This window comes from Dromaius novaehollandiae, chromosome 1, assembly GCF_036370855.1.
Source record: "Dromaius novaehollandiae isolate bDroNov1 chromosome 1, bDroNov1.hap1, whole genome shotgun sequence".
In the NCBI taxonomy this organism is placed as follows: Eukaryota; Metazoa; Chordata; class Aves; order Casuariiformes; family Dromaiidae; genus Dromaius; species Dromaius novaehollandiae.
In genome coordinates, this window is record NC_088098.1 from 146096491 (window position 1) to 146110324 (window position 13834).

Here is a 13834-nt window from a genome sequence, read left to right on the forward strand (position 1 = left end):
TCTACTACAACATAAAGTAACAGCCTGTGTTGTGTGACATTTTAATCTGCCCTTCTGCTAGACTGGTGCTTTGGTGCTGAGAATGGCACCCAGCTGTTCACTGACTTTTCTACAGTCTGCATTCTTCCCTGCCCTTGGCAGTTAATATTTTGGCCACTATTAACTGCTCCAATCTCTCCTCCTGCATCAGCCAGCATGACACTTGGAGCTACTACCTCACCCATCCAAGCAGAGCAGAAGCTCCTGCCTTGCTGCTGTTCCCACTCACCTACTCTGATTTTGGTAAGGGCTTTTTTTTTTTTTTTTTTTTTTTTTGATATACTGTAAATCCTGCATTTTTAAACATACAGCTTTAGCACAGCAATCCATTCAAAGTAATCTTAGTCTTGCGTGCCTGTAGTTTTGCCTTTCCTCTTTCACAAATTGGGACAAGAATACTTAATACAGCTCCTGTTTTAGTATGTTTGCAATCACTTGGTATACATTCAGGTACAAGTCAAAAGGATTCAGCTTCACTGCACTGTTTACCACCAATGCAGAAATAAAGCAATTTATTTTTGATAAAATTGTCATTAATGCAATAAATCTTTAAAACAGAAGAGTGAAATGAGAGTATTTACACATAACTTAAGCAACAAAACCAACTGTGGTCTGAGGTCATTTTAGTATTTTTAAAGTAAAAATAAGGCAAATTAAAATCCCATCAGTGTTCTTGGTCCAAACTAACCAAACTTAAAAATTAATGATTGTCTACCTATACTGTTAAAGTACATCAGTTTCTAGACAAGCTCAGACATTTCACAGCAGAAAAAAAATTCCAGAGTTACAGAATTGTTCTTTTCTTTATTAACATGTAGATATTTTCAGAAGGCTGACAGACTTCCATTTCTCCTGGCAGAGAGACTCTCAGTGGATTGTATTTCGCCTACACAGGTAGAACTTCCTTCATCGTGATTAAAGCAGTCATATGTGCTCAGCAAAGTACCATTTGCTGCTCTATCATCTTTCCGCAGAGAGACAGGCAAATTTGCTAGGGTGAAACTAACATCTTTAAAGGCATGCAATAAAAAGATCCCCACAATAATAGTGAGAAAGCCACTGAAGGTGCCAATAATATCATCAGCTGCCATGTGTTGCCACTCCTTGAAAAGGATAGCAGAACAAGTTAAAACAGATGTTGTAAAGAATACATAATATATCGGAGTCACTACTGAAGTGTTGAATATATCCAGAGCCCTATTTAAATAGTTGATCTGCGTGCTCACGCAGATGATAAGGCTTAGCAGCAGAATCCATGACAAGGGATGTTTCAGCACTGGTTTTCCTGCAAAAAGTTCCTTTATAGCGATGCCCAAACCTTTTACACAGGAGACTGATAATGCTCCAATTACAGAGCAAATTGTTATGTACACAAGAATATTGGTCTGGCCGTGACGAGGTCCCACCACAAATATTAGAATTAAAGACACAATGACAACAAGAGTTGCGAAGACCACAAAACCTGCAGATGGGAAAAAGATCGTGTTATTTACATACAGTATCAGAAGCTTTTGAGGGGTACCAAGAAAGCACACATTAACCACATGATTGACTGGCTCAATGTAAGCAGAAAAGCTCAGTGATGTTTTTTTATTACTCCTCCCATATCAAAGTTGAAAAACTGAGTTGAAACTCAGGCATGTTATATTACCATTCTATCAGCATGACGACGAGGTTAAGTTCTTATGTTCCCTTACACACAGGCTCAGTGAAGCGTAGAGGCTGCTGCACACAGGGCTTGTGCCTGAACACTCTTTAAGAGCTATGTTTTGGCAGGCTGCTGCATTCATCATTGATTTCCAATAATCAGGTCATCCCTCAGGTGAGGGATCCCCATCAGATCAGGTTTTCTAATCTTTGTGCTAGACCTTTCTGCATGTTTAAAATGGAAACAGTCTTTGCACATATAGTATTTTGCAGGTGTGTATTTGTGAGTGCCTCATCTTCCACCTAAGCACAGCAGATGATAGTCTCAAAGAGAATGCTTCTCATCAGACACACATCTACCACAGAACCTACTTACTCATTTTAAGAATAGCTCAAAATTGGGCTTACAGAGACACTACAGTTAAAATTTATAAAAGTTACATTTTTTAAAAAAAATGAAGCAGCACAACTGGATACCATCATCTCAGTGGGTCACATCAAGACACTTTGTTCAAAGCCAGAAAAGTTCACTGGCATCATGCAAAGTTCCCTATGGAATTTGTCACAGAACGCTAATTTCTACCTCACTTTGACAACGTAAAGCAGACATGGACTTATCTTCCTGGAACTTGAAAGCAGTGGTAATGCAACTATAATAGAAAAATTATGGGCTGTTTAGAGAAAATTAAGTATACAAGTCCTCCTGTAGTAGCTACTTAGAGATCAAACCAACATTTTTCTTACCTGGATCACCTAATTTGTGGGACATTTCATTCAAAGTTTCTACTTCCTCCTCTTGTGGAGCATGAATCACCATCACAGTGGATCCCAGAATACTTAGCAAACACCCTATTTTTCCATGTAGGTTAAGCTTTTCATTTAAAAAGTAGGATGACAGAATGGCACTAAGGAAAAAATAAAAAACATCAGCAAGCATGGAATTAGTAATATTTCATTAATTTGCTTATCATCTTACAGATTATTTTGACTGCACAGATCACTTGTATACTCTCATGTACAGCTTCCAGGGAGCTGGAACATTATTAATGTCCATAAATCAGTTGTGGTAAATCCACTAATTAAGCATATACTTAAAATAACTACACAGTTGATTTTCCGCTTCTGCGATACTCGCTATGGACAGAACTACCCCTTAATATCTGGCACCTCCCCAAGAAATCTTTTTTTATGGTACCTCCTCAAACACTGCATGGAAAATATTACACACTGTATGTATCTAAGCACTCATAAGAATGATCTTTAAAAGACAAAACCTTAACTTTAATTAGGAATGAAAATATTATCCTTCTGTAATGTGTTTTTTTGAAATGCAAAAGATATGTTTTCACAGGTTGAGGTGGCGATGCACTGCTAGAATGATTATGGAGCATCACCTCACTTCATACTTGAAAAGATTCAAAGTTACTCCTAATGTTCATAAGCATTCTTTATGCACAGAGAAGAACAAACCATATCTATTACAACATATTTCAGCGACATACATTCCTAAGCAACTATTTTCTTTTCTCTCTGAAATCACATTGCCTTTTGTTAAGTTTCTTACCTTACAAGAACACTGAAAGCTCCTAAAGGAGTCACTAATGTAGCTGGTGCAAAAGCATAGGCAGCAAAGTTAGCTACTTCGCCAGCTCCCACTGCAGAGTAATAATAATAAAGTAAGTTAGGCTGTCTTATGTAACAAACCTGTGATTCACAGCAAGTGTTCTTGCAGGCACAAATGTGTAGTAGGGCACAAGGGAAAATTCTAATTACGGTGTTCGGCTAAGAGTATAAAAGCAGAGTACAAAGCCTCCATTAATATATTTTATAAAACGAAAGAGGCTGAGGGACAACAGATACTGAAATGCATTCAGCCAAATTAGAAGAGATGTTCAGATTTGGTGCATATGTTGTAGCTCCCCAGCCTGCTAACTCAGGCTATTTTAATTTTTGCATGAAGAAAATCTGCAGTAACAGTCTACAACACATAACAATGTAGTTACATGAATATGGCCAGTCAGTCCAGAGCTTCAGCGGTTGGGGGGCAACACGACACCTTCATAAAACAAGACATCATCCCACAATATGCTTCCCTGTAAACAATCTTGTACATCTAAACACTTCTGTGCCAAGACAAAAGCAGAATGCATATGCTAGTGCAAGCAAAACAAGAAGTCTGCCTAGTTCCACTGCCCAACATGGGGGAAAAAAAAGTTAATGAAAGAGCTTCTGATGTGAGAAAAGTTGTTAAAATTATTAGGGTTGCATCCATCAAATAACCACATAACATTGCTATATACTACAGAGTTCCTATCTTGCTCATTTCTTGTTAACCACTGCTGCCATCTATGGCACAGTCATTTCTTTAAATTATATAATGCAAATTATATTTTTGATACTTACTTGAAAGAAGTCCAGCCCACCACAGCCACTCCTTAAGGTATGCATGGCCACCTTGACCTAAAATTGAGAGAATGTTTATATTACTCTTTGGAAAACATACGTAAGCAAACACTAAGTGCTGTTACTGATAATGTCACCAAAACAATTTTTGTACTCCATGCTCTGAAAAAGATGGGCAGTGTTTTCATACTTCACATCTATATTGAGAGGGGTTGACATCAAGTCATCTTTGATCAGATGTGCAGGTGCGTCCAACAACCTACTTTGAATACTTTGAAAACTACTTATTTCATTTGTATTGGAAGTGGCACTGGTAACCATATCTGTTTTACCCTGAAAAAGAATTCTTTCAACTCACTTTAACAACATGAAAGTCCAAATTACATGTTTCTTAAGAGAGACCCATTTTCTGGAAATAATGCTCAAGTAAAATGGCTGATTACATGTACAAACATGTGCAGTGCAGTGACACTTTCCTCCTCCACAACAGGGAGCATGAATTCTGTATCCCATTCAAAAATCAACCATCTTTTAGAAGCAGAGATGAAAGGTACTGAATTAAAAATATTCAGATTCAACCTTCTGAATGATCTAAGGATACTGTAACCATTCTTACTCATTCCTTTCTCTTGCATATATTTGGGGAAGGGTGGAAGAGTTGGTGGCTTATAAAATCCTGAAGACCTTATGCTAAGTCTGTCTCTGTGGTAGAAAGAGCTCCGACTACCTTTCTACTGGATACTTCAAGCATGCATCTCATCTACCAAATAGAGAGTCAGCTATGGATGGGAAGGAAACCTAGTTAGCGCTAGTCAGCGTTTTTCTGTTTGGATCAACTACATCAGCAAATGGATGAAAATCAATTCCCAAAATGGTATCAGCTAGACTAGAAGTGATTTAATATTAAATGCAGTTCAACAAAATAAAGCTAGAATTGTACACAGCAGTCCACTAAAATGACTTTTTCTGCTTTGGTAAAATATTAACCCATCACTAAAACCAAACACCATTTAGAATCTTCCTGGCTTGTTTTAAAACTTCTCAGCAACTGTTTTGCAGACTTTTCAGAAGAAATCTTAGTTCCGCACATGATTTTTATTTGCCTAAAACAATGTCCTGACACACAAATGCACCTACACTCTTTAAAATCATTCTTTCAGGAGTATAGAGAGGTAGGGATGAGACTCCTGGTTCCAAATTCAATTTGCAAGTACAATTCAAACTTAACTGACATGCAAACAAGTAGTTCTACAAATGTTCCCAGAAGGCATAAAATACAAATAACATGTATCACACACAGAGTTAGGTGCATCTGACACCAGAGGAAAAACACATTAGCTGTATGTTTTGGGTTTCAGATGCCTGTAACAAACAAAAAAGGTCAAAACGATGAGAAATTTAGTAATCTTCTGCTAAGCAGTAAAGCTTAAATGGCAGCAAGTTTCTTAAACATGTATTTACCTGCTCTCATGGAGCCTTTCCTAGCTAACCGGAGGAGGCCCTTCTTTTTCAGGATGAAACTTCCTCCGATGAAAATGCTGGAACTCACAGCCAACACCAGACCAATATAGGAGTCATATCTTCCATGAGTTTGGCTCATCTCGTAAAACTACTCAAGACAGTCACATGGATCAGCGAACAGCAGAACTTCTGTTACTCAAAACAAAATGATGCAACACCGAAACCTGAGCAAAATATACACATCATAATTAAGCTGGTAGAAATATGTATTCTCTATAGGAAAAAATATCAACAGCTTATGATGCACGATTTTAATGCAGACAGCCCATGCTATCACAGGAAAAAAAAAAAAGCCAAAAATCCCCAGCAATCTTTGAAGCAAGGATGAGTGACTAACAAGTCTGAACACACAGAAGGGCATCTGACCCAGAATATAAAAATTGAAATCCCAATCAAACATGAGGTCTGAAAAAAGTTAAAGCTTTTAAACATGTGATCTATTTCTCTATTTTCTATATACTCAATTCTATATCCTGAATATTGATACTGATCAATTACTTACATTGAAATTAGTTTACAACAGAGTTTGAGGAAAACCACAGCATGTCTTCCATATAAACCCACTAGAAAAAAAATGAAAGAGAAGATTAGAACAGGTGCTTAATCATAGGGTAGCTTGCCTCACACAAACAAGCTTGAGATGCATGCACAGGCAGTCATCCTCTCACCAATCAAAGGGAAACCTGGACCCAAGTCAAAAAGGCATCTATAAAAAGGAATCTATACTCCTCTCTAGTTTCAGCTTTGGGACATGTCAAAGCTGTTGTGTTCCACCAACCAGGGCTACAGCTAAGTTGTACACAGGTGAGAAGCTAGAAGATTTAGGAGGAAAACAAAGCTGGCAGTGGTTTTAGTTGTATTTGGTGTAGTTTTACAAAGGCTCTTCAACCAAATTCACAGCTGATTTAACATACAGAATATTTCATCCATACAAGACTAGCAGCAGTTTCATGGAGGAATACTAGCTTATCGCTCTGACTTCAAAGATGTAATGAGGGGACAAGACTTTCCTATCTGCACAAGGAATAGCAGTTATAGTGCCCTGAAGAACTATCTTGAAGAACCATCTATTTACAAACTGCCTGTGGATCACCTATTACTGTGAGTTATAACTCTCAAAAGGTGCACAACAGTATGATGAAGAACAACACAGGGAAGGTACCGAATTTGAAGGTTAGCCAGCAGGGAGAGATGAAGGAGAAAAACCTTTTGGGGAAACTTCTGGGACATAAGAAAGTCCAGATTAGCCACAAAGTTTATTTTTAAGAGGTAATGAGGAGTATCACAAATGGCAAATAAAGCTGTGGACAAGAAACAACATGTCTGGTCTGAACCACCAAGGAAACACTTCGTCTCTTTGCTCAAAACTCCTCCTCTCCCAAAAGCAGAACACATACACACACAGCTCAAAAGTTGTTAAATATTTATTCTATCAAATAACATAAGCTTTCCAAATACTCAGAAGCACTAAAAAAAGTGATGTAAGATGAAATAATGTGTTATAATGTGAGAGAGTTATCAGCCAAAGAAAATGTGTATCGCCTTTCCAAGCTGAACATTGTAGAGTGTACAATTACAAATAGTAAAAGTAGCATGGACAAGTGTTCTAACTTAGCCTTCCTGGCCACCAGCCCTCATGAGTAAATAGACAGTCTTTTCTCCTATAAATAATCTAAATATATTCTAAACTATTTAAATGTTAGAATTCTGCATTCTGTCATCTAAACATTGATCTTAAGTGCAAATGGGATGAAGTCACTGAGCTAGAAAGGACCTTCACAGGCCATTTATCCTTTGCCCAAGTGCAGCATCATTCACTGCTCCTCCTGGTTATAGACAATTCAGACAAGTATCTGCCAGGAAATACTTATGAAGGAAATATCACAAACATCTTCCCAGACATGCCTCACTGTTTTGATACTGTTAGAAACTCTCATTATTTAATCTAGCTCTTCACTTTGACTACCAAAGCCCATTGGCTGGATGTCCACAATGGATTCGAAAAAGATACAACTCCCTCCATCTTTGCACCAACATCTTATTTTACTCTGCAAGATAGGGCATTGGGCCTCCTGCTGTGCGCTCCTCTGGGTCCCTTCCCAGTAGCCCTCACTTTTTATGAAGTGCAACACCCAAGGCTGTATACAGTGTTTCAGCTAAGTTCTTATCACTTCTGCAATACAGCAGAAGATGATACTTCTTTTTATATAAATCCAGATGGGTGATGTTCTTAGCCCTTCCTGAGCAGTAATCTAACGTTGACTGATCTTCATCTTGTAAATTAGTGTAACATTTAAATTCTTTCCTAGAGAACTACTTTTCACCAACCTGTATTCATATAGCCAATCATTCCTGCCTAGGTGCAATAATTTTTATTTATTCCTTATAAATAGCATCTTTTTTTTCAGAACTGTTTCCAGTTCATCTGAATAGTTTGTCTTTTACACACTGGCAACCCTTTCCTGCTCAATGCCATCCATAAATTAAGTATTTCGTTGCCCTTTCTTCCACATCACTAATACTAAACAGCACAAGATTCAGACATTACTCATATGGAAGTATTTTCAAATAAAGGTCTGTTTTGACAAGAAATTAGTAACAGTAACTCCAGATACAACAATCCAGCATCTTTTGCACGATTATATAGTATTTTATTTTCAATTCTGCTTATTTAGAAGAGCTCCACGTCAAGTTTTAGGTTTATAACCATGAATTAGAGCATCTATTTGATGCCCTCCTGTCCATAAGCTTTCCATAGAAGAAAAGTGGGTTGAACCAACAAATTGATTTTTAACAAACATACATTTACTGTTACTTACTCCCTTGTTTCCCTCTACAGGAATACAATTACAGGAAACAGAAACACTCTCTGACAACAAAATGCAATTCATCGTTCAATTATGAGTCTTTGGAAGAACCTTTATACATACCAACTCTGTTCTGAAATCCAGAGGCATTTGCTTCTTAAAAATATCAATGTGAGGTTTCTAAAATTTAAGTTAAAATAATATTAATTGGCATTTTAATAATTCAGTGAAAAAAGTCCATAATTTCAAGTTAATCTCATTTTCACGCAAGACAAACACAAGACTGTACACTGACTCACCTATGCCTTAAAAAGGGAAAGGACTTCTGTTTTTAAAACATTTGAATAACAAATTAGCATGATTTTGAAATTTGATCTTCCTTAGACATGTCTCACCTGAAACCTTACAGTTATTTCATGCCTTTTGCTTTTGACTCATCAAAGAAAGTAATTTGAGATCTAAGCTGTTCTTTAAAAGGTAGCACACTAAAGTTCAAGTGAAGTACTATCCTAATCCTTTCAATTTTGTTCTGTAACTTAAGTGCTGAGGCATTTTTATTACAAAAGCTCTTATAAAGTTCTAATTATTGGCTTTAGTACTGTGAGTTTTTAGACAATGTTTATATACAGAACTCCTATAAAAAAAATAAGAACAGATATTCAGTAAATTACTAAAATCCCCCCAAACAGCCAACTTTTTAATCCAAGTCTTTTTCTTCAGCTGTGTTCTGTTCACTCATGAACTTTTTTTAAACATAGAGATAGAGAGAACACTAAAAGGACAGGTACAACATAGCATTAAGACAAAAGAGATGCTCATTCAAAACTTCATCACATGCACCTTTAAAAAACTGAGACGTGCACATACAGTACCCCGAGATTCTGTATAAATTACTCAGGAAAGAGTACCTCCAATTTTGCACCTTAAGTCTGCTCAAATGCAGATATACTTTTCCAGCTTTGTCAAAAAGGTTGAATGAGTGTGCAAAGTTGTACAAATTATTTACATATTATATAGGCAAGCTAAACTAAGTATTAAAATATGACATATTATAAAGATGCCTATATATACAAATAACATAATTTAAGAGGCACTAGCACAAGTACTCAGACAGCAAAAGATACATAAACATTTTTAAAGTTGCCTACTTTAAGAGTTTTACTTTAACAGTGGGGAAACTTACTTCTACATAGCAGATTTCCATTATTAAAGCAAAAGCAACAAACATTCCTTTTTGAGATACTGGGAGAAAACAAGAAAAATTTTATACTAGAAAATTTTTGTGCTTCTTATTCTTTTCATTTCTTACTTATACGTATTCTCTTTTCAAAAGAGTATCTGCTAAAACAGAGTGCTATTCACACACTACGCATGAACTACTACAGAAGGTGCTTTGTAACTGATATTGTATGGACTGTATCTCCTAGAAGTCTATCAAAATAGACTCAAAACTAAGCTTAGATACCATGACCTGCTTTATCTTTGCTGTACCTATTATGCTAACCTCATTCTCAGTAGGATGAATCACCAGCACAGATACACTAAAGTTTTACCTTTAGAATTTAAGATGGGCAATTCCAAATGAAAGATAACTCAGTAAGTTAAAAGTCAAATCTAGACTTTAGCTGCAGTTTTTCCTTTGACATGACCTATAATGCTAAAATCTGCTTTCTCTTTGCTAAGATTTTATCTTGAGAAGAATTAGTAACTTCTAATGAAAACAAAACCAGTACAATGTTTAATTCTAAGTGTGAGAATACAGTTATGTACGTTCTCATTTACTTCTAACCAACGAACTTGTTTCCTTTCAGGAAAAAAACTCTATACAATGAGGCATTCAAAAAGAGGTGGGATAACTTCCGTAACATTTTAATTTAAAACAGCCTTAAAATTATTGCAGGGAAAAAAAGACCATCAAGGGAAAGAAAGAAGTGAGCAAGGAAATCAGGGACTAAAGAGTCAGACCCAACCTGTATCTTCACAGTACGAAAATGAACACAAAACATTATTCTGAACTAAAATCCAAAGCTAAAAATAGTTTTTTTCCTGCCTCAAGCTAAAGCACAACCAGGATTCTGAAGTTCTTTTGATCTGGAACCAAACTGCACAAACTTCGATCTCTGCTAAACCCAGTCCTGGAGTAAACCCATGACATGCTGGTTCAACTCCCTAGTAACAGCATGCATACTCCCCTAAGAAGTATGAAGACACAACAGTTTTGGTACTGTTAGCACACTGTAACTTAATAATTCTGTGCTGGCTAGAGAGCCTAACAAACATCCATAGCTATTTAAATTATTATTATCATGGTCTCCAGGGCCAAATCCAGATCAATTTCCCACTAAGCAGAAGTCAACACCACGGAAGTCTCCTTGGGCTCCAGCGGCCAGCTTCAGCTCACCTAGCCGTGACAGCCATCCTTAACCACCACCATCCGCCCTAAGGGAACCTGGCGCAACGAGGAAGTCGAAGCCAGGGCTCGCCCTGGCCTGCTCTCTCCTCACCCGCAGAAAGCGCCCCGAACACGGCACAGGGGCGGGAGGGGGACCCCCAGGGCAGCCCTAGGAAGGCAGACAGGTAGGCGGCAGCCGAAACGACTGGGGCCCCTCGGTGGCAAGAGACTAAGCAGCGCGCTGAGGCGCTGCCCGCGCGGGGCCTTAGCTCCGGCCGGGCGGGCAGGGGGCGGCACGTGGGCGCGGGGACGTGCCGTGCGCCCGCAGGCACCGCCCTCCCCCCAACAGCTCCCCCCCACAACGGCCGCCCGCCCCTCCTCACCCCGTCCTCCGAGAGGCCGGACACACCGCCGCCCCCTCCCCCCCGGCGAGCCCGAGCCGGCCGCCCCCCTCTCTTCCCGGTTACCTGCGGTCGCCGCCCCTCACATCCCCGCCGGGAGGGGCCCCGCGGCCGCCGCCGCGCGCGGACAAAGAGGAGGAGAGGGAGAGGGGGGAGACCGGAGCGGGCGGTGGGAAGGGCCGGTGCCCGCGCGCTCCGCCGCCATGAGGGGAGGGAGAGGGGACTGGCCGCGGGGGAGAGGCGGGGAACTGCAGCGAGACACGAGAGCCGGTCGCGGGCCCCTGCCCAGCCGCCCCTCCGCGGCGATTCCGGCAGCGCCCACCGGAAGGGGCGCGGCCCGGCCCGGCTCTCCGCCCGCCTCCCCTCACGTGACACCCCCCCCGGCGAGTAACCCCTTCCTGTCATTTCGCCGGCGGGGACTCGCGGGCGCCCTTACCGTGATGATACCAGCGCCGGCTCTGAGGCGCGGCGCCCCGGCGGCCGTTGCCGGCCCGGTTGCCCCCCACCAACGGCAGGGTGTGGGGGGAGGGGGGCGTTCCGCACCTGCCACTCCCCAACCGCCCCCCGCCAACGGCCAGGGCTGCTCGCCGCTCCGAACCGGGGTCGCCCAGCGGCCGGGCGGGCTCTCGCTCCGCCCCGAGGCGGAGGTAAAGTTCGTTTCAACACCAGTCCTTTACGACGCGGTTTTTGCCTTCCTCGCGGCATCCCTTCCATTTTTTAAATTATTATTTTATGTACGGCGGACACTTATTTCACAGTCATGAATGGTTCAAAAATATTGCCAGTTCTTATCCTAAGCTTTCTTGCCGAAAGTTGTCCATGTTTTACGCTCTCACAGAAAAAAATCTAAACTTTGAAACCACATACAATAGGGGAAAAGACAATTTTTACATTCTTTGGTAAGTTGCATCACTTTAAACACTTTCATTCATATCCCATACTCTTAATCCATGCTCTACAACTAAAACCACTTTATAAAGTAATCACACATGAAATAAAATTAATATGTGTGGTTACATACAAATATTTCTAACTCTGCTTACGATGAAGGCTCTTTGATACACGCAACTGCAAGCAAGTGGCAAACTTAAGATTCAGAGGGCTTTTTGGCTTCTTCAAAACGATTTAGATAACACTTTCCAAAGCTGCCTAACAGTGTTAGGTCTAGATAACCTACACTCCCAAAGCACATGTGATAGCTCCACACAGAAGATATGACTCTACCTTTTTGAATGTGACTAGACTCTGTTTTATTACCTATTTCACTGACAAGAGTTCCTACTTCTGTTTCTTTCCTGTCTCATGATTGGTGTTGGACAAGCCACGGTCTTTGGAAGTGGCCGCTTCATTTTAGTTCAACTTCACAACAAGAATGGAGAAGTGATCTTGGCTTTCCCTCATAGCATACCCATAACACAGCTATTGCTCAACACATTACGTGTTGAATACCTTCTCATCAACTGAACCAGAATGGTCCCTCTATCACTATTCCCTGTAATATGTAGGTCAGTCAGAGCAAATGGATAAATTTTGGGCTGATTTTATTCTCCCAAAGGCAAGATTCTATTCCCAAGACTAATCTAGTATTCCTGACATGAACTGTGCACTTGTGGAACAGTTTAATGCATGCATATAAACTAAGTCATATGCAGTTACTACCCAAGTAATACACAGTAGGAGGCTGGCATTTCTGTGTTTTGCAAGATACAAAACCTTTACTCTCTCTGAAAAAGTTCAACAGCTGGTGAAAAGGATTCCTTAATGCAGCTTTAAAATGGATTAAAAAAAATTCACTGTACCACCTAAAACAGTACAGTATGCACTGGAGTACATATATCTAAATTCAAAGTTTATGATCATGATAAATGTTGAAAATACATACACATACATATTCCTGTGTTAATGATAATTCCTAAAGCAAGTAAACTTATGCTTCCTCTCCTACTGTCCTCCCTTCAAAAAGCCTCTTAACCAACTTAAGGGAATACTGAAGGAAATAAACACCTGAAAATATTAACTGAACTCCTTTAAGTATTACAAACTCTTCAAGGGAATTCAGTCATGAGCTGTCAATCTTTGTGCTCATGTTCTCTCAGCTAATTCTGCTTAACATTTTCTGATCTGTTCACACAAAATATGAAAGTATTAAAGTGCTTACAACTCATCACAGATCATTCAACCTTTATTTCAAACCGGGTTGTGCTCTGTAACAGAAAACATTAAAAGTACCTCTGAGTAATTCATAACAGCATACTATTGCAGAGATGCTTTCAGAATATCTGGATATTTTAGCAAAGAACTCCAAATACAAGAACGATGATAACTTACCTAGCCTAATCCATTCTTATACTATAACTCAGTCAGCAATGCAGTCCACCTTTGTGCTCACTATTTCACAAGAAAGGTCTGCTAGGATAGATATTTTTGCAAGTCTCTGGGCAGAATTTTTTTCATAGTTCCATTCATCTATTATGTTTATAAACATCTCATAAGGTTTAAGTAGTACAAAAAGCAAAAATGCCACCCACACAACCTCAGGAAACATTAGCAGGTATTCCAGTTTGCATTGCACACTGGCTGACTCTTGTGCAATAATTTTCAACTCCATACACATGGTGAAGGGA

At 39.7% G+C, this 13834-nt stretch overlaps 1 protein-coding gene across 4 annotated transcripts; it reads right to left on the reverse strand.

The window, feature by feature from the left end:
* Nucleotides 1-505: 505 nt before the first annotated feature.
* On the reverse strand, nucleotides 506-11673 carry NIPA2 (NIPA magnesium transporter 2). 4 transcript variants are annotated; one of them, XM_026103173.2, is made up of 8 exons: nucleotides 11647-11673; nucleotides 8541-8597; nucleotides 6113-6173; nucleotides 5551-5774; nucleotides 4090-4146; nucleotides 3251-3341; nucleotides 2431-2591; nucleotides 506-1501 (listed from the first exon to the last, which is right to left on the reverse strand). In XM_026103173.2, the coding sequence occupies exons 4-8, from the start codon at nucleotides 5687-5689 to the stop codon at nucleotides 864-866; spliced, it is 1086 nt and encodes a 361-aa protein (XP_025958958.2). In that variant the 5' UTR covers nucleotides 5690-5774; nucleotides 6113-6173; nucleotides 8541-8597; nucleotides 11647-11673; the 3' UTR covers nucleotides 506-863. The 4 variants fall into 4 exon arrangements, with proteins under 4 accessions (XP_025958958.2, XP_025958960.2, XP_025958959.2 ...); XM_026103175.2 differs by lacking the exon at nucleotides 11647-11673 and adding an exon at nucleotides 11277-11553 and having other exon boundaries at nucleotides 5551-5698; XM_026103174.2 differs by lacking the exon at nucleotides 11647-11673 and adding an exon at nucleotides 11277-11553 and having other exon boundaries at nucleotides 5551-5739.
* Nucleotides 11674-13834: the final 2161 nt, after the last annotated feature.

Coding starts and splice junctions, on each gene's coding strand:
- NIPA2 (XM_026103173.2), bottom strand. CDS start 5,689: ATGAGCCAAACTCATGGAAGATATGACTCCTATATTGGTCTGGTGTTG. Junction 3,342..4,089: donor GTGGGCTGGACTTCTTTCAA/GTAAGTATCAAA, acceptor ATTACTCTGCAG/TGGGAGCTGGCGAAGTAGCT. Junction 2,592..3,250: donor GCTTTCAGTGTTCTTGTAAG/GTAAGAAACTTA, acceptor TTTTTTCCTTAG/TGCCATTCTGTCATCCTACT.